Consider the following 27,138-nt stretch of genomic DNA (forward strand, 5'->3'; position numbering starts at 1 on the left):
GTGGTACTTGGATCTTGCTGAACGAAGCGTGGCCAAATTATCGGTGGAGGGCACTTGTCTCCATTGTTTCTCAAGGACTCTTAGGTACTTCCTTTCTTCATAGAGGGATTTGTTGAACCAAGGTTCTGAGGGAGAGGGCCTTTTCTTTTTGCTTTGGAGAGGAGCGACATTATTGATTTCGACTGCAAGGACTGTGAGGCATTGGGAGGTGAGTTCGTTAACATCTAGGTCCGGGGCTAGCCTTGGGAGTGATAGCAAAGCAGAATCACAATCTCTCCAATTAATTTTCCTTTGTAAGGAATGCTCATTGAGAAACTACAGAGAAGCCACATTTGCATATCCACTGTTTTTGTCACGCCCAGAGACAGAATACGGGCTAGGGCTGCAGGGCGGTTTTATGTCATTTATATGACGATCGCCAATGTTTCTGCTTAACTTCAGTTCAGTGGTAGTTCTGGATCATTTTCTGTCTTTCTTTGATGTCGCTCACAATAGAAGTACCCCATTGCTGACTTCTAAGAATGCATTCAGTACACTTTAGTGTAAGTAAGTACTGCGGGAATTGATACATTAATTATCCTTGATGAGCATTCATTATTGAAATGAAAATGGCATATCTGAAAGTACAGACGTCCCTCTACAGTACCATATAACCCTGTATTCACTGGTAATGCACTTCAGACATGCCCAGTGCCTAAAACATGCATGCCTGCAGTATTCTGTGGGCATTGTTATGTTATGTTATAGACATTTGTAAAGCGCAGCGATTACCCAAGGGTGTCCTGGCGCTAGCTACTGTCCTTTGAGCAATGAGTGTTGTAGACAGGTTTACGTGTCAAAGAGCCAGGTTTTTAGTCCCTTCCTGAAAGCCAGGAGGTCGGTGGCATTCCTCAGATGGAAAGGAAGGCCGTTCCAGGCCTTTGCCACGCAGGCAACGACGCTTCTTCCTCCCCACGCTGCTTTTTTTGTCAGTGGTACTGTCACCAATTTGGCTCCAAGCGACTGAAGAGTTCTTTTGGACGTGTACCACTGAAACTGTCGCTTCAGATGGTCAGGTCCTGTTCCTTTTAGGGTCTTGTACACGGTGCAGAAGGATTTAAAGAGCACCCGATTCCTAACGGGTAACCAGTGTAGTATTTTGATTTCCCTGGAAATTGATGCAAATTTGGAAGTGCCGGTAAGCAGTCTAGCGGCCACATTTTGCACCATTTGAAGTTTGTTCAGAAAACGTTCTTGAAAATATTCAAGCAAAGACTGTTACAGTAGTTGAGCCTTGACAGGATAAGTGCTGTAACCACTGTTCGCCGACTGTCCGCTGGCAAAAAAGGCAGTATTTTCTTAATCGTTCTGAGAACGTACGAAGTGGCGGATGTGACTGCATTAACTTGGTCACCAAGTTATGCTTATCATCCACTATAACTCCTACGTTTTTTATTTTCCCGGTGAGTGTAAGAAGAGTGTCCATAGTAGCTGGCCACCAATTTGTGGTCCAGAAGTTGGCATCGTTTACAAATAGGATAACCTCCGTTTTGCCCGAATTGAGCTTCAGGTAATTTTGTGACATCCACCTCCCGACCGCTTCCATACAGTGATGGAACCATTTGCCTATTCTCAATTCCTGTCCTGGCAGCAGAGACATAACAATTTGTGTGTCATTTGCATACAAGGTAAGGCAAAAGCCAAAGGAGCTGATGAAGGGGGCCAAAGATGATACTAACACATTAAAAAGTGTGGGGCTCAGAGATGACCCATGCGGAACTCCACAAGGCAGGGAAAGAGGTTTGGAATAGTATTCGCCCAATGACATGATTTGTGATCTGACAGGAAGGATTTCCAAAGCTTCCATCCTTTATCCTGGACCCCGCATACCATCAAACGATCCATCAACAGATCATGATGGACCGTATCAAAGGCCGCGGACAGATCCAGCATAATTAGAGTGGCCTTGCCTCCCCGATCCAAGGCTTCCCTAATTTCTTCGGTGGATTTTATGAGAGCGGACTTAGTGCTGTGTCCTTCTCTGAAACCATATTGAGTCGGGTCCAGAGCTTGAGTTTCACATAGAAAGGCACTGAGTTGCACATTCATTCTTTTCTCAACCAGTTTTGCTTGGAGCGAGAGGCATGAGATTGGTCAAAACTTGTTGGGATCCTTGGGGTCCAAACTGGGTTTCTTTAGCAGTGGCAGTATCTAGGCTACCTTCCAAAGTTTAGGCAAGTGCCCTGCTTCAAACATTACATTGAAAAGAGAGGTGAGTGAAAGTGCAACAGGTCCTGGGGCAAGTTTGACCACAGAGACTGGACAGGGATCGTAAGGGGAGCCTGATCTTGCTGACATGAGAAGCCTTTGAGTGTCAATTATAGATAGCGGTGCGCACTTGACAAGGGTAGGGAGGGAGCCAGATGCTGGCTTGTGTCCATCCATTAAGATGACCGTCCCTGCAATGATTGGACAGTTAAATGCTGAGAAGATGACCTCTACTTTATTCAGAGAGAATCTAGTGATGTCTTCACATATTTCCTGGCTTGTCTGAATTTTGGCTGGGCACGGGGACACCAAGCTAGCTACAGTTTTGAAAAGCTCTTTAGCAGAATGTTTTTGCTAAATTAATTCGATTAGCAAAGAACTTTTGCTTTGCATTGAATAAGAGCTGTTTGTAACTCCTGAGGCTCTGTTTGTATATCTTTTTTCTCTGATTCCTTGTATTCTTTACTCCAGTTCCGCTCAAGACGTTTGCAAATAAGTTTTTGATTCCTAAGTTCCTCCGTGTACCATGGGGTGGAGGGATGTGATCTTTTGGGAAACAGAATTTTTACTGGGGCTAGTTTTTTACAGGCTGACCCAATCCAGTCGGTATATCGGGTGGTAGCCTCCTCAACTCCTGAAGGCATTCAGCCAGCCGTTGTGATAAGCATTTCTTCTAAGTCTGTGCCCTCAATTTTGTTCCAGGCTCTAATTTCCATCTGTCTCTTAGGGTGCTCTCTAACAGCGTGATGGTCCAGAAGTTCCAGCGCAAATTGTACAGCTACATGGTCTGTCCAACTGAGAGGCAATGCTCCAGCGGAAAAGGGCAAATTTACATATCCTCCCTATGTCACAGACTCGTCATCACACTTACTCATTCATACATACATTCATTGATGGGGCGCAAACACCAACACTCATACGTCTCACTCGAATCTGCACACAGGAGGAAAAGAAGCGCTGGATATGTGGGGGTACCTTGTTACCTATTGGGAGTAATTCTTTTACATTATATACATTATATACATCTGTACCTATAGAATCCTAACTTTAACATCAAAACTCTCCACCACTTGGTCGATGGACCAATTAGTTGGACTGGTTGATGGTGATTTAGAACCAGCTAAACACATTTAAAGCTTCGGAACCTTTTAGTTAACTTTCAATACCTTATTAAAGAATCACAAACTCGTTTCTTATTAATCAAAGTTTAGTTTATCTAATTAGATCACTCTGTGTTGGCATATTCAGGATTACAGTTCAAATCATTTCTCTATTGAGCGATTTTCAATCTTTGATCTTTAACATAAATTGACATAACGTGTATATTTACCTAAGTTTGAACACTGGTGACCACCTCCAGAAGAACCCGTCAACCCACAGCAATACTCAAAATCCCTTTAGATAGAATCGTCCTTTATAATCAAAGAAACCCCGGTAAATCCAGGATATCTCCTTCAGCACGACGCAGTCCCCACGATTCAGCCAAAGGACCTGGCAATCGAACCAACGAACCAACAACCCAGCAAATCAATCCTCCACACCAACTGCCACCCCCTCTTCCAAATCCCTTCCTTCTATACTGTTTTTCTCTTTACTTTTAGGACAATGCACAGCAATTTAGGGGTAGAAAGTGTTCTGATTGTCTAAACCCTCTGAAATTTGTAAATCTCTTGAATGTTCCCAGGTTTGCCTGTTTCCCATGAGACCGGGCATGACATTTCTCAATTGTATTCTTTTTGGTAATTTCACAGGCAAAAGTTCCGAAGTAACAACATGTAAGCTTTCTTGTACAGGTCTTTCATTGTCCCCTCAGTCATTCACACTAGTCTTCATCTTGGCAGTCCTCTTTGTTCTTATCCTTGACAAGGAACATTTTGGTTCTCGTCGGAGGTCGCTTGGAGATCTCTAGAGCCATCCGAGTCTGTGCAGTAGACATCGCGCTCACATGACCATGGCCACTTCTGAACTCCATTTTAAGTACTGCGGCCTAGTAGGCCTGAATGCCAACTTAAGCAAAAACAAACATAACAGTAATTAATATATAGAAATGAAGATTCTAATGTTTAAACCCACACTAATCCCAATATATATTATTATTTTCCTAGCTTGTAGCAATATTTAACCCCTTCCATGCTGCGCAAATTCCGCCGCTGTGCTGACGGAATCTTGCGCGGGCGTGGTCATGACGGAACGGTTCCGTCATGAGCACAGCTCAACCGTGGCTCATGACGGAACCGTTCCGTCATGAGCACCGAAGGGGTTAAAGCAATAATACTTACCATTCTGCAGCACTGGAAGCACAAACCATCACAAAGCAACATGAATCATGCAATTCTCTATTTCAACACATCCTACAGTTACGTAATTAACTGTCATGTAAAATAGAGGAGGTACACAAAATGTTGCTTTACCTGCTCCATCAATCCCCCCTTTGGTGATTTTTAACATCACCACAAATCCCAATAAATGACAAAACAAATTTTGCGGGAAATGATTAATCAGTTCCCTTACATTTTGATACGTTATATCATAGTATCTCCCATCTCATCTTCTCTTGTTTTCTTGTACATGTTTTCTTTCCATTCTTCTAGTTCTATATCTCCTACTTCTCTTTCTCTTATTTTCTTCTCCTTTCTTTTCACAATTTCTCTTTTTATACTATTTTGTAATTTTCTTCTTTTTATATATACACACCCTAATCTTAAGATCAGTATTACCACACAAGTCACTGGTATTAGTATTTTACCTATAAATGAACTACCTAATTTTGTTAATAAACCCTTTATAGTAGAAAACTTTTACCAAGTTTCTCCCAAACACTTTCAACCTCCAATGGAACAATTTCCTCATGCAAATCAGTTATATTCTTAATGTATTTCTTTAAATTTTGGCTCTCGTCAGGAATATAAGTACAGCAATGCTGTACCTTCAGCATTCCACAGACTCCTCCCTCTTTGGCTAATATTATATCAAGGGCAAGTCGATTTTGCATAATCATGGCTCTCATGGCAACCATTTCGGTATTTACCATTAAGAATCCTCCAGCTGTGCTTGTCGATAAGCGATCCACAGCTGTAGACAATTTTCTAATTTTATGTGCATTCAGAGATATTCCAACGGCTGGTATCAGTGCTCCAAACATATCCCCTATAATTTCGGACCAACTCTCCTTCCTTCTACGTGTTAGTTGTCTACCTATCTCGTGCAACCCGTCCTCTCCCCTTCCCACATGAAATATTTTTGGGAAGACCAGGCCTAGTTAGCATGTCCCATACCAGTGCTCCGGTAAACTATAATTAGCCCTGTTCCCACAGATGTAATATATTCCAGGGAATACCGGATCGTTTCCTCCTTTAAATCCCCATCCTCCCATGATTTTATTTAAATCATGGCATTCACTTGCACCTACAAAGTAATTATCATAAACAGTGTTATCTCTACTGATGCACAATTTCCTTTTCTGACGCCAATCCAAAGCCATTGCGGGATTTATTTCTCCCTTTAAATGGTTTTCCTTTTCAGCATCCCAAAATGTTGTTACCATCTTTTCCCCAGACACTTTTCTTTGCATTTTAATTCTCCTCTCCTCTACCATGTTCAAGAAGGTCTTTTCTTCTTTCCTCAGACTACAAGTGAGATTGTTCTTAAACACTTCTTCTAAAGTCAATTGACTAGAAAAATTCACCTACAAATTCTACCAGGAATCACCTTATTTAGTTCAGGGACTACAGGTATCTGTGAGAAAACGTTATCTACATCAGTATAATAATATTTTAATTTCCCTGTTCTATAGAACAAGCTTGGTAATACACTACAAGTTATCCCATTTGTCAAAGGATGGTGATGATAGTTGACACCTTCTGACACCGATGTAGGTAACTGCATACAAACATAACAATCTCTAACTTCCACAGTCTTTACATATTCGTACAGCAACTTTGAAAAACCACTATTAGAAAAATCATTTATAGACCTATCCTTATGGAATTCTGTTCTATCTACCAGTTTAGTAACATGAGTATCATAAACCTCTTCTCTATTAGTCCTGTTCTCGGTGTGGTTTTCTACCCTTTCAAATGTTACTTTAAATGAAACCGTTATTGCTAATATGATCCACACAAGCATTAGTAATCCTGTACAACAAAAACACATTTTACACCATCTTCGGAGAAACCCACATGTAATTTTTCTACCTTCTGTGTTTGCCATTTCAGAAATGATCAGTGTCTTTTGACTTAGCCTCTTTTCATTCACAACTTAATTGTGTCTAAACCTAAGGCTTTGAGTGCCCACTTGGTTCTTTCAGTTACGTGTCTTATCCAGTGTTTTAAATTCTCTGCGTCTTTGTCACTTCAATCCGTGCATGGATCATCCTTGTCTCTGTTTTCACAATCCTGGTTCATAACTTCCTGATAATCCGTCTCTTCTCTGATATCTGATAAGATAACTCTCAGGATTTCTGAATCTTCTTCTTAAACCACTTCCTGTACAGTCACTCCTAGACTTCCTTGGTTGTCTGCTTCCTCTTGTATATCAGGAAGCGCCACATACGTCCACTCTGGTGACTTGTACTTTTGGTTGGGTTTCTTTACTCTCTTTGCTCTTTTCAAGTGTGCCTGATCAGTGTCTCCTGATTTCTCTTCACTAGACACTTCATTCACTTGTTCAGCATTAGAAGATTTTACTCTCGTCAGTCGGTATCTCAATCTTTTAAGTTTATTAGGCCAAATTTCCTCTTTCAACAGTCTCTTCAACCTGTTCCCCTTCTCACCTCGCTCTGTTTTCCAAGCTCTTTTCCTCAAGATTCGTCCTCCTTGGCCTTCTCCTTCACTCTCTTCAGATTCTGTATCGGTTTGACTTTTACTTTCTTTGGATTTTATTCTCAGGACCTCTGGTTCACTGTCTATGTTTTTCCCTCCTCGTGTTTCTTCCACGCAATCTTCCTGCTGACTAACTGTCCCTTCTTCTACCTGAATGTGTATTGTCCCTACACCTCCTCAGGGGTATTCTGCAATAATCTTACCCTCTCTCTCTGCATCTAATTCCTCACCTTCTATTTCTAGGATTTCAGGCGGAATTTCTCTCGTGCTTGCACTTGGTGCTTCTTTATCAAGAATTTCTTGTTCAGTTTCTTCAATATTTTCTTTTATCCTTTCTTGTATTCCCACCTGTTCAGTCTCTGATTCGGAGTTAGTATCCGAAATTTCCAGTCGTCTCCTTAGTGGTATGTTCTCCGGCTCCGCAGTTTGTCTTGTTCTTGATTCTTCGCATTCTGACTCAGAACTGGTATCAGACACTTCTAAATACTCTTCCTCAGGTCTATTTATAGGACCCGGGATTCGAAGAGTATGACTAGCATGAATCCAATTCTTTACCTTGGCACACTTCACAGCAGTCATCGTGGTCAGAATCACTTGACGTTGTTTCCCCCAGCATGGGACCAGACAATTTCTCCTTCTATGCACTTTGATTCGTACACAGTCTCCAGGACCTCAAATCATGAGCTGGCTTCTTTTCAAGGGTGGTTGCATCCGGTCCAACCTGATGAAACACAGAATGAACGGTATCAGCCAACCCCTTGCAATAATCCAAAGCGAAGTCATCAGATATAGGCAGTAGTTTGTTGACAGGAATGAAAACATGTCTCATTGCTCTACCCATAATAATTTCATGGGGGCTCAGGCCAGTGTTCCTATCAGGAATCGACCTAATAGTCAGGAGCACCAGAAGCAAGACATCTGGCCATTTTAGGCCTGTGGCCAAACACATTTTGCCCAATCTGTTTTTAATGGTGCCATTCATTTGTTCCATTTCTCCAGAAGCCTCTGGGCGATAGGCGCAATGTAGTTTCTGTTGTACATTCAATGCTTCACAAATCAATTTTAGAATTTCGTTCTGAAAATGCTTTCCTCCATCTGATTTAATCGTTACTGGGAAACCATCTCTAGGAATGAACTCTCTCAATAGGAGTTTCGCTACAGTGACTCCATCACTAATTCTAGTCGGGTAAGCTTCCACCCAACGTGAAAACAGGCAGACAACTAATAGAACATATCTTAGCCGATTACATGGGTCCATTTCAATGAAATCAATCTGCATTCTGGTGAAAGGACCTCCCTCCCGTCCTATAGTTCCCAAACTCACCACTGTTTTTCTTCCCGGATTATACTGCTGACATACTAGGCATCTTTAACACAGGCTCTCAGCTACAAGCCGGAACTTGGTGTTATATCAGGTCTGTTTGAAAAGTCTAATCATGGCATCCCTACCTATATGGGCCTGTCCATGGTACATCTGTGCCATGGTAGAGATCATGCTATCAGGAATTACTGGTCTTCCATCACGATAAACCCAAACCTTCTCTACTTCGCGGGGTGCACATCCTGACTTCATCCACTGTTTCTTTTCTTCCTCTCCTACCTCTTCCTCTAACTGCCTCACCTCATCCCAGGTACTCACAGTGTTAATAAAAAGTAAGGGATATGAGTTCCTTTCCTTTTCCCGATTCCGATTCAAGGAGTTTTGGTTCCGCGCACAATACTGCGCTATGTCATTCGCAAATTCATTGCCCGCTGACACGTAGTCTGTACCCTTTGAATGGGCTGCACATTTTACAACTGCAATTTGCTTAGGCAGCTATATCGCCTCAAGCAATTTTCCAACCACTTCAGCATTTCTGATTGGAGTTCCACTCGACGTCAAGAACCCTCGTTGAGATCAAATCTGTCCAAAATCATGCACCACTCCAAAGCCATACTTACTATCGGTAACCACAGTAACTCACAGGTTCTTTCCCAACTTGCATGCTCGGGTCAGTGCAAACAATTCAGCACCCTGAGCTGATTTTACTTCTTTCAGGCAAGACGCTTCCAACACAGCCGCTACAGTACATACTGCATACGCAGCGCTCAGTATTCCCTCTTCAGTTCTGAGACATGACTCATCCACAAATATCACATAGTCACTTTCTTTCAGAGGCACATCTTTTATGTCCGGACGCAGCTTAGTGCAAAAATCAAGCACTTCCAAACAGTCATGATCCACATCATCCTTCACTTCCACATTCACAGCATCAGGTAGCAATGTTGATGGATTTACATTAAGGCACCTCACAAGGGTCACATTTGTAGCACCTAGAATGACCTTCTCATATTTAGTTAGACGACTATGCGTCATAAATTGTGTACGTTTTTTTGTCAAAAGAATTGCAACATCATGGGGAACAAACACTCTCACAGGATATCCCATCACAATTCCTTCACTCTACTCCAAACTCTTACAGGTAGCAGCCACTGCTTTTAAGCAACCAGGCAAAGCTACGGCTACAGGATCTAGTACAGCTGAAAAGTATGCAGCCGGTCGTCTTAATTTCCATGCCTTTGTACTAACACAGAGAGTGCACATCCATCTCTCTCACTACAATATAGCTCAAATTCCTTTTCGAAACCAGGCATTCCAAGTGCTGGTGCTTCACACAAGCTGTCCCTCAGTTGTCTAAAAGCCTTCATCTCCTCTTTAATTAGTTCAAGGGGATCTTTTTTCACATCACTTTTTGTCAAGTGTACCAAAGGTTTCGCAATCAGCGAAAAGTTGCTGATCCACTGGCGACAATATCCCACCATCCCAAGAAACATTCTCACTTCTCTCTGAGTCATTGGTGCTCTTATTCCTTTTATTATTCTGATCCTCTGTGCAGTCACTTTCCTCAGGCCTTTCTCAATCTTATGACCTAAGTATTGTACTTCCTTCTTACAAAATTGTAAATTTGATGGGGATACCTTAAGTCCTCCATCCGCCAAATGATTCAACAATGCAACTGTGTCCACCACACATGCCTCTCGCGTCTTCGATGCCACCAATAGGTCTTCGATGTATTGCACAAGTACTGAACTTTCGGAACTTTTCAAATCTTCTAAGGACTTCTTTAGAATCTGATTAAATATCGATGGACTTTCTGTATACCCCTGTGGGATACGGCACCATGCCAAAGTATGTTCGCCGAACCGGAACGCAAACATTTGTTGGCTATCGGGGTGCAATGGGATAGAAAAGATAGCATGACGGTGTACCATTCCGCATCATGAGGAATCTGATATAGGATTGCCGAAGGGTTCGGTACAATGGGGCAGCAGGGCACAATTTTATTCACTTTTCTCAAATCTTGTACTATTCTGAAAGTTCTGTTAGGCTTCTTTAAACCCATGATCGGAGAATTACATGGACTAACCATTAATTCTCTCAGAATTCCCTGTTCAAACATCTTGTCTATTACAGGCGTCACTCCTGCAATTATTTCTGGTGTCAATTTATACTGGGGAATATTCGGGTAGCTTACTCCTTCTTTTACAGTTATTTTCATAGGATCTACTCTTTTCATCAATCCCATATCTTCTCCCGTGAAATTCCATACCTCGGCTTTCACTGTGTTCTTCAATTCCTGAGGCAATTCCTCTGGATCAAATACAATAAATGCCTCAGTAGTTTCAGGTTCCATATTTGCCATTGTCATTCTATACAGTACTTCCTCATCAGGAGTTTCAAAAGCTATGCCATCACGGGTACAAAAGATCGTGCAATTCATTTTGCACATCAAATCTCTCCCTAACAAATTCTCGGGGCTAGTGTCACACACGACAAATCGATGCATGTCGGTGAATTTCCCTATTTTAACTTTAACAGGATCAGTAAGATAAGTTTTTATCTGTCTATTTGAGACTCCAACTACTTGGATTATGTCACCAGAGAGAGGAAGATTGTTAATGTCAGCTGATCTAACAGTTGAACGAGTAGCACCAGTATCTGCTAGGAAAGTAATATTTTCATCATTTACCTTTCCATCCACAAAGGGTCCTGTCTGGTCTACCTCTAGAGTTGCACCAAGTACGTACTCTTCTTCCTCTCCTAGGCACCATCAATAACTCTCTTCCGAATCACTCTCCTCGCGTTGCAGCCAATACTGCGAAACAGCACTAGCACGCAGTAGCTTCGTTACCTGTTCCTCGGTGTAGGATCCTGTCTCATTACTGTATCTGTGAGGATTTACGCTCTGTGGGAAAGGTGGCTTTGGCACCTGACACTGTTGGGCAACAACCTGCTGCTGTCGTGGCGGTTGACAACTTACCTCATTCTGCACCTGTGGATTCAATGATGCATTATCACCAATAGCACTCGGGGGCAATTTACACTCGGATTTCCAATGCCCTAGTTTTCCACAATTATGACATGGCCATTTCTTTTTTGCTTCCTCTAAGCTGATTTGTCCCTTTCCTTTTCCAATATTAGGTTTTTGTCTAACTTGGCCCATGCCATTAGCTTGCTCAGTCAGCTGGGCTTCTTGTCTCTCTGCTACCTTAACTTGTGCCCACATCGCCTTCTCTTTCAGTTTGCGTTGTTTGGCTTCGATTTCATCACTAAAATATTTTGCATGTCGTAACAATTCTATCTTTTTATTCTGCCAATCCACTGTATGCTGTTTGATCATTTCGCTTACCTCAGGTCATAAGCCATAAACAAATCGATATACAAAATGACTTAAATCCTTCTCGCTCAATTTCTCATCACCACTGTAGTGATTAAAAGCTAACAGTAACCTTTCATAATAAGCATGAACAGATTATTTAACCTCTTGGTGAGTTCTATCAATTTTTACCCAATCAGTTTCCTTTGGCGGCACTTTGGTTTTCAAAAAAGTAATTACCTGATCATATTTCCTCATTACCTCCGGATCAGGGGTGCCCGTCTTAGGATCCCTAGGGTACTCTTGAGTTGGCCAACCTATTGTAATTTTACATTCTGCCCATAAATCTGCAGGTACAATTATATCAGAAAGATCATTCAGATCTCTCCACAACACTTTCGATAATTTAACAAATCTTTCTACCTTTCGGTACCACTCAACCGGTTTTTCTCTTAACCTTTGGAAATCATTGGTAAATGACAAAATGTCCTACCTAGTCCAGGGAACATGAACATAACCTCCTCCTGTGATCTCCCTCATGGGACATTCAGTTACTACTGGCTCCTTTTCCCTTACTGGAAATGCCGAAAAAGCCTTATCTGTCGTATCCTCTCTCTTTCTAAACCATCTACTTTTCCACCTATCAGCCCATTTCCTTAACAAGGCACTCAGTTCTTTAATTTGAGTCAATCTCCCTGCAGTATTCGGATTTTCAATATCCTTCTCAGAAAAATCTACTCTATATGGTTTCTGCAATTATCTTATTTTCTCAAAGTCAATGCCCATTTCACTCGCTGTCTCTTCCAATTTCTCATGCAAACTCCTCGCTCTCCTAGTTATACTTTTGCAGAGAAACATTAGCTCCTCGTCCTGATATGCTTTTAATTTTTCAGTTGGAATAGTCCCTACTATTAATTCTTCCAAGGTTACTTTTAATTTTGCCACATCTAAAGGTTGAGGTTCTGTATCTTTCCGCTGTAAACTCCTTAACCAATCACTTAATTCCTCAGAAGTAGGTCCTACAGGGATTGTTTCACTTCATATTCTATCCGTATTTCTCTCTGGGGTTTCTGTTGCCGATTCTGTTATCATCAGCGCCTTACTTGCTGGACTTTGATTTACAGTCAGATTTTTAGGAGTACTTATACCTGATGTTCCTGCCATATTTTTCCATATATTTCCTCCAGATCCAATTCTTTCTGTCTCGATTTGTTTACTACTATTGTAGGGAACTATTAAACAATGCTCACTATCTTTCTGTTTATGAAAGACAGGCATCACCGGCCCTATAGTTACAGGTACAGTCACTGCTTCCATATTTTTGGCTAATTCTCTAATTTTCTCTGTTAATTCCGGAGTAGTTCTAGCTAGTTCAACCAAATTTTCATTTCCAGTCCTAACAGGTTGTGACATTTCAGAGTCTCGAAATGGATTATTTCTCCCTAAATCAGTTGGCGTTTGCTCAAGATTTTTATTTAGCATGGTTTCTTTTACCGACGCACTCAGTGTCAGCAACGGAGAATTTGGTTGATACGGGGGAGAATTTTTATAAAACATGTCCTCTAGCACTTCATCCTCCGATTCAAGCACACCATATTTACAACCTTCTGACCCTGTATTGTTTCTCTTTTCTGTACACTTTCTGCCACTTGTCTCTTCAGTATTTCTCAATAGCGCCAAGATACTCCTCGCGGAGTGATAGTCGCGCTCTACAAGTACAATCTCAATCAATCAAAGGAAACATACCATCAGTCATATTCACATTCCGCCATCTTCTCATTCGGTCCTCATGACTTTCCTGCCCACATTGTCTACCAAACATGTAATTATACCTTCTTCCACTCCGATGCCGTTCCCTTTCATACATCTCTTCTTCCCACTCCGTCAAAGCCTCGAACTGAGTAGGGTTAGGTCTCGGTTCTAACCTCATCATTCTTTCTCTTAAGTTTCTTAATACAGCTAAACGAAACGAACCACTTTCTGGAAACGCTAGAACTCCATCCTCTTTTGTATACTTTGCCCAATTCTCTAGCCAAATACATGAATGGTACCCATATTTCACTACCATAAAAGATGCAAGCGATTTCGGTGGAGAAAGTATCTGTCCTTGCCTAGTCACAATCGGCTTATCTCTTTTAAATAGACTTTTAATTTTCCCAAACCATGATTTTTTCTCTTTCTCAGGTGGAGCGTAGTACATCATTTTTATTTTCCCTTGTTATGAATCACTAAACTTTTCAAATCACTTCTCTTGCGACTATTCCGTATGCTCTCCAATCCCAGCGCGACGCACACTAATGCACCAATCAGGGGCATCTACATCACACTGGCAAATTCTCCACTCCTAGCGTGGCTTACACCAACGCACAAATCCGTGAAAGCTTCCTCTCTCTTCGGCTGGCCAATCCTAGCGCGGTCTTTCTGACATCAGCATTTCTCGCTACTCCTGCTTCTGCTGACCCCTCATTTACAAATTTTATCGGCAAACTTTTCTTACATTTTCTTTAATCAAAATCTGTTAGTACCAACATAAAAACACCACTATTGCCTGTTTCGCTAAACCAAAGAGATAGTTTTGTTCATTTACACAAGAATTCTGTATTTCCAGTAGGCAGCGCTTACCTCTTCCCTACCACAGAATTATTTTGTTTCGCCGATAAAGTAGCACTTCCCTCCACCTTACCCTTCTAACAAGCGGAAAGGCTAACCGTTTCTCTGGGGATAAAACACATGTGGAGACTACAATGCTCCTGAGAATTAAGGCCAGAGTTTCACGAGAGAACCTGTTGCTATTTCACTCACGCACGTTCACACAGAAATGTCCCTACCGATAACACACGACGATGTTATCAACTCGAAACCAGACAAAGTGCTGTGCGACTTCACTTGCCACACATTTCCCGTGTACATACAGGGCAACCAGACAATTCACTTGCCACACTTTTCCCCATCTACATACAGGGCAACCAATTTCCTATGTCCCGTTAGTCTTCAAACAAATCGACAACATAAAACGCAACACGACTCAACATAAAGTGTTAGGACATAAATCAATAATCACCAAACCAATGCAATAAACCCATTACTAATCACCAAACTAGCCAAAAATAACCATAACTCTGCTACCAGAAAACTGCTCCAGCGGAAAAGGGCAAATTTACATATCCTCCCTATGTCACAGACTCGTCATCACACTTACTCATTCATACATACATTCATTGGTGGGGCGCATAACACCAACACTCATACGTCTCACTCGAACCTGCACACAGGAGGAAAAGAAGCGCTTTACATGTGGGGGTACCTTGCTACCTATCAGGAGTAATTCCTTTACATTATATACATTATATAAATCTGTACCTATAGAATCCTAACTTTAACATCAAGGCACTCCACCACTTGGTCAATGGACCAATTAGTTGGACTGGTTGATGTTGATTTAGAACCAGCTAAAACACATTTAAAGCTTCGGAACCTTTTGGTTAACTTTCAATACCTTATTAAAGAATCACAAATTCATTTCTTATTAATCAAAGTTTAGTTTATCTAATTAGATCACTCTGTGTTGGCATATTCAGGATTACAGTTCAAATCATTTCTCTATTGAGCGATTTCCAATCTTTGATCTTTAACATAAATTGACAAAACATTTATATTTACCTAAGTTTGAACATTGGCGACCACCTCCAGAAGAACCCGTCAACCCACAGCAATAATCAAAATCCCTTCAGATGGAATCGTCCTTTATAATCAAAGAAACCCTGGTAAATTCAGGTAATCTCCTTCAGCACGACGCAGTCACCACGATTCAGCCAGAGGACCGGGCGATTGAACTAATGAACCAACAACCCAGCAAATCAATCCTCCACACCAACAGCCACCCCCTCTTCCAAATCCCTTCCTTTTAAACTCTTATTAGGGCTCGCGCCCGTGTTGCAGTGCGCAGCACTGCTCGCGCAGCAAGAGCCCTTTTGTATAGGGGTTTGAAAGCTGACCACACACTCGTGTGTGTGATCAGCTTTCGCCGTCAGGCATTGGCTTTCGCGTGCACGCCTTTGAAACGCCCATTCCTGATGGTGGCCAGCGCACGCAGCAGTGCGCGTTCGCCTTGCTGTCGCTGCCGCGCTCCCTCCCCCCGTCCTCTGTGGTGCGCGCACCACTAGTTGTTGACACTAGCAATCGCGACGCGATCTCTTTCATTTCAGTGCTGCTTGTTTTCTTTACTTTTGGAATTATTTGTTAAAATTAAAGCACGGATTGGATTGGAGGTGGCCTCTGAGTGCTCCCTTCTCCAGACTGGGCTACTTTATGGAACCCAACGCAAACCTTCAGCTGGCCAAAGGCTTACTGCTGAGTGCAGTATTTATTAAAAAAAAATGTTTAAATATGAATCTGTAAAGTTTTGCATTGCCAAGGCACTTACATCGGATGCAATCCCAAACTCTTCTCCAGTAATAACCCCGCTGTAAGCATCAGCTGTTGTGATCGATTGTGCAGTAACAGCCCTTCCTGTAGCTGCACCTGGTGACTTGGACTCTGAACAATGGATCACACTGGACCAATGAAACACACTGTTTTAGATGTGGCTCGTTTGCTTAGAATCTCAAACTTTTGATTACAGAAACCAGTTAATTTCACCATAATACCATGGATTTCAGTGGGTGGGAATCAATGTGTGCTTTGTTCAGCGACCTTTTGTTTGTTATTGACTATTGTGAAATATGTGGCAGGATTGCCGCTGCAAGAGTCGTCCCGTCCTGCACCAAAACCCACTGTCTTAGTGGCCTAAATGTGGCTTTAATTGCTCTATTTTCCTGTGCCTGCATTTGTAGCAGATATTTAAGATAGCTGTTGTTAAATTGATCAGCTTAACCCATGTGACCAGATCACGTGGTTGGGTGAAAGTTCTTTGAGATCTTCATTTCCAGTGCATCCTTGGATAAGAGCGTCTGCTGCAGAGGGGTGTCTCTCAGTAGTATTTTCCAACATGACACTGTTCTGGATTGGAGGGTTTGGCTCAGGACCCCTTTGGCTCATGGTTGCCCCTTGGTCCCAATAATCCGACGCCCAGGTAAGTTGAGTTACACTCTTGCCTTACATGTCACTCATCGTCATTCACGTATCTTCTAGTCGGCTACACTCGGGTTGTTTATTGAGGTGTTCTGTTGCCGTGAATATGATCACCCTCTTTACATTTGCGTGGTTGGTCTTGCATTACAGAGATTTCCTATCCATACAAAGGTGTCTATCTAAGGTGCCTTTGACTGTACCATTGACTGGTTGATTCTTTCCAAGATCCTTAAGCTCTCTTGGGACTCTGCTCTTCGCATCTGCCCGTACCAGTCCTAACACTATTTACAAGCGAGGGCCGAGCAGCAGCCTTGAAACCTTTAGCCTTAAATGACCTCAGATGCTCATCTATTTCTCCCTGAGTACCTGTCCAGACATTCTGATTGATGCTAAAAGAGAGTTGTGGTTCATGGAGCCTGTGATTGTGTGTCTTCTTGTAGTAGAGAGAAACCACATATTACTAAACACAACTGTATTTCTACTAATGAAACCTGAATACATTTCTTATTCCAATAAACATCACCTGGAACAGTAGAAGCGATTCTGAGCTGCTTCTTCCACTCCCATCAGGGTGTCTTGTTGCTCTCAGTTTCCCTTACATTTCTCAGAAGAGGAGCAACAGCCTCATTGGACTCAGTGGTGCTGGAACGGCTTTCAGAGAGAGGGCGCTGCCATCGATGCTAGGTCAGTGAAATCCTAGTGTTACACAAAATATAGCGAGTGAGCCCGCCCATTCAGCTGAAGAAGGGTCCTCAAATAGTGTGTGTTCAGTGGTGCACACTGGAGTGTGTTGCCATAAATAAATGAATAGAGCACGGTATGCTAGGATACTGCCTACCACAAGAGGTCATTTTCCATTGGACTGGCCTCTAAGTTTGCATCTGTCAAGCAGCTTTACTGGTAACCCTATGTGGTGCTCAAACAATAACATGCTGCACTTGGATTTCACCGCATATTTATAATGGGTCCATTACACAAGTAAAGTGTCTTGGTTTACTTTGATTTTATTAAAACCTCAGAATTACCTAGTTTGATGTTTCTTAAAATATATGTAAAGACCATTTCTTTTAAGATTTTTACTTGTTTAAGTAGGAAGGGCTCACTTTCTTGATAAAATCATCATAGTTCTATTGGTGCAGCCTGCAGAGTACATGGCTGCGTAACCAGTTCAAATGTTTCCCAACAGTGCACCCTAGTGGCAAAATAAATTATGGTAACTTGAACTACATATAAAAACAAGCATTTACAATGCAATATGTCTCACATTTATGCGAGTTTGAGCTATTGGCATTGTAAATTACAATGCCTTTTATTTAGGTTTTGGTTTTTAAAACATAATATAAAAGGCATTGTCCTTTACAATGCCAATAGCTCAAACTTCCGTAAATGCGAGACCTATTGCACTGCAAATGCTTGTTCTCTTTACTTTTAGGACAATGCGCAACAATTTAGGGGTAGAAAGTGTTCTGATTGGCTAAACCCTCTGAAATTTGTAAATCTCGTGAATGTTCCCAGGTTTGCCTGTTTCCTATGAGACCGGGCATGACATTTCTCAATTGTATTCTTTTTGGTAATTTCACAGGCAAAAGTACCGAAGTAACAACATGTAAGCTTTCTTGTACAGGTCTTTCATTGTCCCCTCGGTCATTCGCGCTAGTCTTCATCTTGGCAGTCCTCCATGTGCCTATACTTGACAAGGAACATTTCGGTTCTCGTCGGAGGTCGCTTGGAGATCTCCAGAGCCATCCAAGTCTGAGCAGTAGACATCGCACTCACATGACCATGGCCACTTCTGAACTCCATTTTAAGTACTGCGGCCTAGTAGGCCCGAATGCCAACTTAAGCAAAAACAAACATAACAGTAATTAATATATAGAAATGAAGATTCTAATGTTTAAACCCGCACTAATTCCAATATATATTAGTATTTTCCTAGCTTGTAGCAATATTTAAAGCAATAATACTCACCATTCTGCAGCACTGGAAGCACAAACCATCACAAAGCAACATGAATCATGCAATTCTCTATTTCAACACATCCTAAAGTTAGTTTGCGTACCACAGTTAATTATTTAACTATTTGCCATGCAATTAGCATTTTAGTCCCACTGTATCTCGTGTTTATTAAGGTACAATTGTTGGTTAGTCATGCCACTGTACACAAATTAGTACAAGTTAATATTTAGAATGAATACGTAATTAAATTTCATGCAAAATAGAGGAGGTATAGAAAACTTTGCTTTACCTGCTCCATCAGCAACAAACCAGTGAACAAGAGATTTGGGTGGCTAGAAAAAATACCATCAAGAGTGTGCCCTGCCACATGGGTGGGGCCTATTACGTGCTGCCTAAGATCGGCACTGTTCATCATATCTATGAGGGTCGCTGTATCTGATTCCGTAAGTGCTTTCAGATAGTAGTTGAAGTCTCCCATAATGGTAAAAGAGTCAGTGCTCGGCCCATCTTCCAACAAATTTCCAATAGAAGTTATAAAAGAACTCCTAGGTCCTGGTGATCTATATAATTGGATGTCCTTAAAGGTGTGGTGATGGGATAGGCTGAGGCTAAAAGACAATGCCTCACAGGCTGAATTCGAGGCTGTGTGAAAGACTGCTTTAATCGAATTGTGGTAAATTGCTGCTAATTCCTCCTCTTTCCTATTTGGCCTGTTTAGAGTGTGGCATAAGAACCCAGGTGGGGTGGCTTTGACTAGATCTGGGCCTGAGGCTTCGTCAGTCCATGCTTCTGTAATGAATGCCAGCTTTGTATCCCCTCCCTCTATTAGTGTCGCACACTCAGTAATGTGCTTCACCAGAGATCTGGCATTAAGCAGTATGCATTTTAACACGGGTTGTTCATGCTCGACTGTTAATGTCGTTTTGTTTTTTCTAGGCTTGATGGTCTCGAATAAGAGTTTAGGCAAAGTATTGTTGTAATTGGGACAGGTGACTAGAAAGGATGAAGGCTTTATATTGAGGGTGAGACACATGCATCCAATAGCCTTACCAGTCATATTCAGTCCCAGCAGGAGTGTTCTGGTGTGCTTTAAAATTGTAGGTTTACCTGGTTTCAAATGGGTAGGGGTGCTAGCGCTGAGCGCGGCCGAGCGAGGATGGGCGCAGACGGGCTTGCCTTTGGCCCGCCGCTGGCGTGCCCGCTGCATGCGTCCACTGCACGTGTCCGCTGCGGGCCAGCCTTTCTAGATATAGTGTCAGGGGAAAAGAACTAGCCCTCTGACAACAATCCCCCCAAAATGGCGGCCCCTCTATAACTAGTGCGGTCCCCCGGCGTTTGCTCTCTTTTAAAATGAAATCAGCAACACAAATTCATGGCAACAACAAAGAGTTATTTAAAATGTTAAAAAGAGTTAAAAAGCATAAGGTGCAGTAATTCGGATCCATTGTGCAAAGTAAGCAAAGTGCAGAGTTGTCTACCGTCACAAGCCTCAGGAGGAAGTAACGGTGCGTGCTCACGCTAGCCTATCTAGATATAGTTTCAGGGGAAAATAACTAGCCCGCTGACAACAATCCCCCCAAAATGGCGGCCCGCTATGTTGAGCGCGATTCTCCTGCGTTTGCTCATTTAAAAAAAATGAAATCAGCAACACAAATTCATTGCAGCAACAAAGAGGTCATTAAAATGTAAAAAAGAGTTAAAAAGCATTAGGTGCAGTAATTTGGGTCAATTGTCTTGGGCCCTAGTCTCACATGCTGGGTTAAGGACTACACTGACACAATACTGGAACTGGCCATGAGCATGTGCACCCGGGCCCTTTTAATAACAGGGTCACGTCACTTATGACGCCTGTGATGGATGGGTGTTGGGTACATGTGTGCCCATTCCTCTGGGGAGTGGCTGGTAAACTCAGTGCCTGCTGAGACACTAGAACGTGTTATTTCAGAATGGGACACACTTGTGGCTCTTAACATCACACCAGTAATGTCCAGATAGCATGAAGAAAAAAGCCTTTTCATGTAAGTGGGATAAGAATTTGTTTATACTTAATCCAAGGACTTTCTGTAATGCAATGATTCACAAGACTAAACATGTTTAATTTCTCTCCAATATACGGTGATTGTGTTGGCAGACCAGCTTAATGTGTGAGTCATGGAGCCCATTTCAGCTCAAGGTATCTCATTTGTCGGGCCACATACGAAGTGGTGACCATGTGGCAGACTTTCAGTTGTGTCTGTGAAACGATTTCATGATATCTGTCGGTATCGCAGTGTCTGAATGTTCGCCTTATCTTACAACAGTGCTATGATTGGTAGTAAGGCCAAGAATTTAGGGACTATGAGGATAACCACATTCATGTCTACAAAAGGTAACAACAATAAGGGTCTCCAACCTTTTCTGTACTGAGAGCTACTTATGTTCAATAAAATTAATTGAGAGCTACTAATATTATTAGTGTTGTATAATCTTCATTTATTTTACAATGTATATTAATTCAACCAAGCAAAAGCTTTCTAATTTAATAAGCTAGTCTCAGAGATAGCTGGAGAGCTACAGTAGCACACGAGCTGCTGGTTAGAGGCCTTTGGATGGTATATTGGCATTGATTGACCTCTTACTCTTCTCTAGAAGTATGAAAGACCTACAATAAAAGATGACCTTCAGTCACATCCTTTCACAAACTCATATGTTCCTTTAAAACAACGCGATTCTGGATTTTGGGATTTATCTGTAATAGATCTGTTTAAGACTAATGCACAAATGCTTGAACAATCTGAAACTGGACATCCAAGCTCACCTTCTAATTGTATCTCACCTGTTTGTTGTTCCTTTAGGTAATTCCAGTTGAATGGACCTTGGGTTTGAAGATCACTGCGACAAGCTGCAGCGACTCAATCAGGGATGACTCCCTACACTTCTGTCAAAAGCCTCTGCAAATGCTTTGTGATGTTCGTCATTTTCTTCACTGTGGTCCTGCTAGGTTCCATGTATCAGAATCACCTGATGTTAGAAATGCCTTACGGCTACTTAAGGAAAAAAGTGGTCCATGCGAAATCTCACACGCTCATTCAACAGCAAAGCAGTGATTGCAAAAATAATGTGGCGGAAGGCACAATCACTCCAGTTGCGGGCAGCAAGACTTATGTCATTGCTGCATATTTGGATTTTAGAGGCGGCAGAAGTGTCCGCGTGCTTGGAATCACACAGCGCAGCGAGCATAATGACCTCTTCTGCCACTTCTGCCACATCAATAGCACCTACACGGTTCAAGCTGAAATGCAGGTCCACGCCGACCATTTTAACTTCCCATATGGAACAACAGATTTGCTCTGTGATGTGCAGGAGGACCTCATTCCAACATTTGTATCGGTTTCATCAAGGTCTGAGTCAAGAGAAGTACCCTCTGTCGGCCAATATCTGAAAATCAACAACATCCGAGAACAGTTGGCAAATTCTCCTCCCACAGATTTTGAATATGAATTTGTTGTCTGCATCTCAACCATGTTCGGAGATTATAACAACGTGTTACAGTTTGTGCAGGCCATGGAAATGTATAGGATCCTCGGTGCACAGAAAGTTGTCCTCTACAAGACTCACTGCAGCAGGCTTCTCAAGACCGTCATTGACTACTATGAAAAGCTGGAGTTTGTAGATGTGGTACCCTGGCCAATCACCTTGTATTTGAATGTCTCGTCAGGCTGGCACTTCCCAGAGCATCCTGGAGAGCTGCACTACTACGGGCAAACAGCCACCCTAAACGACTGCGTCTATCGCTACATGTACAGGAGTAGGTATATATCACTCAATGACATTGATGAAATCATTCTGCCTGTCAATCACAAGAACTGGCATGACCTGATGGACTATTTGACCAAAGACAGCTGGTTTTTTGGCACATTTATCTTTTCTAACCATGTTTTCCCCTCAACCAAAGAATATGAAATCCGATCACCGCCCTACAATGACTGGAACCATGTACCTGGTGTGGATATGCTGCATTACGTCTATAGAGAGCCCAATATACCCAATGCGGAGAACCCCACTAAAATGATCGTAAACCCCAGAAGTGTGGTAAAAACTTCAGTTCATACCCCACTCGAGTTTTCTGGAGAACAATGTTGGGTGTCCAGTGAGGATGCAAAACTATGCCATTACAGAGAGCCCAAGCAGTTAGAACTTGAGAAGGAATCACTCATAGAAGACAGCATATTGTTGAAGTATGAATCTGAATTAATAAAGAATGTAAATCATGTTTTGAGGGAAGTCCAACTTTTGGGTCCAATTTGATCAAAAAGAGGAAGAGAAATGGAGACAAACTTATTTTAATACCGAGGACTTGACTGACAGGCCTTAATGATCAGGGCACTGGGCACCCTTGTTTACATGTCAATACTTCCTTGATAACGAACAGTAGACATCGGTCGTCCTCCTGTATTTTGTGGACTGCAGGCAATGATGAGCCTTCTTTCATCTTTGTATGAAACTTAGAAGGGTAATAATTTAAGAAAAAATCTATGAATCATCCTTGAAGTACTCCGGTTTGACAGTTCTCAAAATAATTGTTTTTAATTGTTAGAATGTATTTATGAGAAATTATTCCTATTTGAGGGTTGCATATCATCTGGCACCCATGTTGGAGTTGACATAGTTAAGTAAGCACAATATACTGCAAGAATTCTATAGTTTTGACACTTATTTTCTGTAAGTGTCTCTCTAGTCTCTAAGTTTCATAAAAACAGCATATGACTCGGGATCTGTTAATGTGGAAGCATGAGTGGTTGAATTTTGTTTTAGAACGTTACTGGTATCCTGTATGGGCACACATTTTTCTAAGACATTTATTTGCTAACCATTTGCCCATCTGCAATGCCCTAGGAAATTAAAAACCTATTTTGCATTGTTTCTTTGTCCTCAGGAAAGGCTAAATTAGTTTTCCAGCACCATTCCTACTGTGTAATATGGGAATAATGTAGTGCATACTCAAACACGTTATGCATTTTCAGCATTTTACTGGATTGTAGCTCATTCTCTGCCTGGCCCTCCTTTCACATGGTTTTGGGGATGTCAATAACTGGACTAGAGGAATCACCCATTGAATGTCGTCATTAGTTTGGGAGGTTAGTGTAAGGGTGGAACATATAGTATTTTCCCCGTAATTTGCCCAATCGATCTGTTCCGCCCAGATGGGGTGGGGTATGCAAGGACCAGGCAGCCCAGAAATATCCAATCAACTCATCATCACCATGCAAGTAAACATGCACCCCAGGAGTAGTTATGCTTGTGATTTATATTTACAGCTTTGGCAACAAAACCAATGAAGATCGGCCACAAAGGCCTTTATCACAGTACAGAACATCATTTTCTCCTTGCCTTATAAACCCATATCTACCCTCAATGAAAACAAAAGAATTGAAAGCAGACTACCGCATTACATTACATAGTCTGTCTTTCTCTAAACACCGGCTGGCATAGTTCAGTTTAGCTTTCAAAATTCATCATGCCCATGTTTGGAGTAAACGTTTCATATTCTTAAAATTAACACCCATTTCGCGAAGGTAACACATTAACTTCACCTATCATGTTGATTGGGTGCACTATCACTTACTGGTGTAATACATTTTAGCCGAAGTTAGAAAATGCTTTGTATTATTATATTTCTTACAATACTGTGATTTCCATTAGCTTGAAACATCCAATCCTCAATAAATAAGAAGATCCACTGATTTTCAAATGATCCAAATTCCTGACTTAATCAGTTCTCATCTAATGTATCTTCATATTTCAGTATTGGTGTTCTTTGAATTAAAGTATAATACCTAAATAAGAGAATCATACAAATCCCTGATTTCCGTTAAATAACAGAATCAACAAAACTAACGAAAAAAGCAATTACTAACTTTAACAAGCAATCTAGGAAATAATTATGTTTACTCTGGTAAATGTACCGTTAATTCTTCTTTCATATTTAGGCCTCCAGGTTAATAATGTACCTAGATGCCATCATACTTCGGGTTCTCTCCCAGAGCCCCCCCCCCCGGTTCATTTTCATTCTATCCACACCATAATACACCCCAGTGTTCAATCTGCATTATGAAATTCCTGGAAGTTGTGGGCAACAGTATATTTGTTATCTCTGTTTCTGATGGCCCCTCCTGTCCTCTAAAATTAACTTTTTCACCAGCAAAATAGTACTTCTGATGTACCTCCTTCCGCAAAGTCTGTCAACGCAGCAGATGGTGTAGTCTGATTTACAGCTGTTAAATTTAATTATCCTCTGTGTGAGTGTTTGGTGTGGTAACATGAAGCTAGTCACATTCTTACTGTGTTTAAACACTTTGCAGCACCCACACACAAAAACACTTTGAATTTGGGATGTTTCACTGTTGTCAATAGTTACAGATCGCAGATGGCTGGACACGCTTATATTCTTGTTTCTTTTATCTGTAATATAGGACATATCAGCTAATACTTCTCTGATGATAGCATTATTTTGGAGGATACCCCTATGTTTCTTGAGAATGTTTTTTATCTGAGGTGATTGGTCAGAGAAGGTTGTGATTATCCTTACACCATGCATTTTTTTTATCGACTGGACATACTTCTATGTGCTCATACACACTGGGATTACATAGTAAATCCACTCTTTTTCTACCAGCTGTTTTTTAACTGCAATGTGTAGCACCTTCTCTATGTACCCACTTACTCAGAATTAAGCTAATGCTTCTTCTTTGTCTTTGTTATAGAGATCCACAGTACCTCAGAACCTTTTAAACCTGATAAGTTCACTATATGGAATGTTCCAAATGGTGCTCTGTGGATGTTTTGTTGTGTAGTTCCTAATAATACATAGGATCTGGGCATTTAGATAACATAAACCAACGGATTTGTGTCTAGACTGATTCCGGACACCCCAAAGGATATGTTAGCCTTTAGACCAGATAGCTCACACTGCCACCATAAGCCCCCTAACCTTACCAAGGAGCAAATAGTTTCTGGCAATCATCAAACTTGTCAACTATTGATCCTTCAGGGATCATCAAAACAGTGCAGTACTTTTTCGCTCAGTCACTAGTGCTTACTTGGTCTCAGAGAGATTCACAGAATAAACTATGGGGGCGTTTTCAATAAGCATTTATTGAACCAGCATCATTCTAGTATAAAACATGTTTACTGCGAAAATTATTAGACAGAAACAGATATATAAGATTTTGAACATCGACAGAGTAAATAAAAGGTAGAATTCTACCATGGTGCTAAAACAGTAAATATATGCAGGCATATCGATGCATGGCAGTAATCAAGTGTACTCCTACAATGCAAACCCTATTTAAGTGTACCTAAGTGTACCTTGCATGTACGTGAGTGCAAAGCCAAGAATCCCCTAGTAAAGAGCCAACCCCATTACCTGATGGGAGAGAACGAAGGACCCAGTCATGGTCTGGAGTTGGACACCCCGCAAGAGATGTCAGACCTCTGCATTTTGTAGCTTTCTGCAAGCCAGGACCTCAGAGTCTAGTGTCAGCGTTGATGCTTCTCCTCTGGTTACCCAGTGAAGATGTGGTTCTTTTATACCCAAAAAGAACCCTCAGGGGTTCTACCTAGATATGTACGGCTTGCCATTATGTATAGTGGACCTGTCATCCAAGGATGACGTTAGCGGTGACTTTTGTACAGAGATATTATACAGAAAATGGTAATCATGCTGTGTACGCTCTGGGCAGGGGATTAAGGTATGATACTAGGAATCCTCATGCATAATAAATGAGGCCAGTTTTGGAGAAAACTGATAAACATTTATTCAGCCTATAACTCAAAAAAAGTCAGTGCCAGATCCATTATGCAGACTAAAGGTAGGACAAAATGTAGGTAAAATGTTGTGTAGCTACCTAGGCCTATATTGGGGTACATTGGGGCTCATAACAGTTTGCTTCTAGCATGCAGGATGCTTTTGCCTACTTTTGTATTTCTAAACACTGCACTTCACTTGCAGTTCTGTGTCTCAGAAGTCTATTTCTAGTACTGTAATGCATGGTAAATGTGAAGCTCAAATCATTCCTATTCAAAAGTTGAAAAAACTCCTGCAATTCATTTTCCTCTCCTTCCCAGATCAAAAACAGATCATCAGTGTAGGGTAACCACATAGTGACCTTACTCATAAATCTCTCCAGATTTACGTTTCTGGACACCTGCTCCTCCCACCAGCCCATGAAAAGGTTTGTGTAGCTGAGAGCTAAGCAATGAAGGAACCTTAGTTTAATCGGTAAGCCACTATCTCAAACACCACGAGGCAGAAAACAAACGCAGTAAGGTAAACGTTACTAAATGCAGTTTACTCTTACAAACTAAAGTTCCTTCATTGCTCTCCGGCGCCCCGAGGAAGCCAGAGAACGGCATTCTAAAGTTTCAGA

General features: G+C 41.6%; 1 protein-coding gene across 6 annotated transcripts in view; it reads left to right on the forward strand.

The window, feature by feature from the left end:
• The window catches only part of LOC146868749 (uncharacterized), a 227,555-nt gene extending 203,924 nt beyond the window's left edge, over positions 1-23,631 (forward strand). For all 6 annotated transcript variants that reach the window (XM_085613716.1, XM_085613719.1, XM_085613718.1 and 3 more), the window contains one exon: positions 21,565-23,631. In XM_085613716.1, coding sequence (XP_085469842.1) covers positions 21,632-23,017 — 1,386 coding nt within the window. In that variant the 5' untranslated portion in view covers positions 21,565-21,631 and the 3' untranslated portion in view covers positions 23,018-23,631. The remainder of the gene's footprint in view (positions 1-21,564) is intronic.
• The last annotated feature ends 3,507 nt before the right edge of the window (positions 23,632-27,138 follow it).

Source organism: Triturus cristatus, chromosome 1_2 (assembly GCF_964204655.1).
Source record: "Triturus cristatus chromosome 1_2, aTriCri1.1, whole genome shotgun sequence".
In the NCBI taxonomy this organism is placed as follows: Eukaryota; Metazoa; Chordata; class Amphibia; order Caudata; family Salamandridae; genus Triturus; species Triturus cristatus.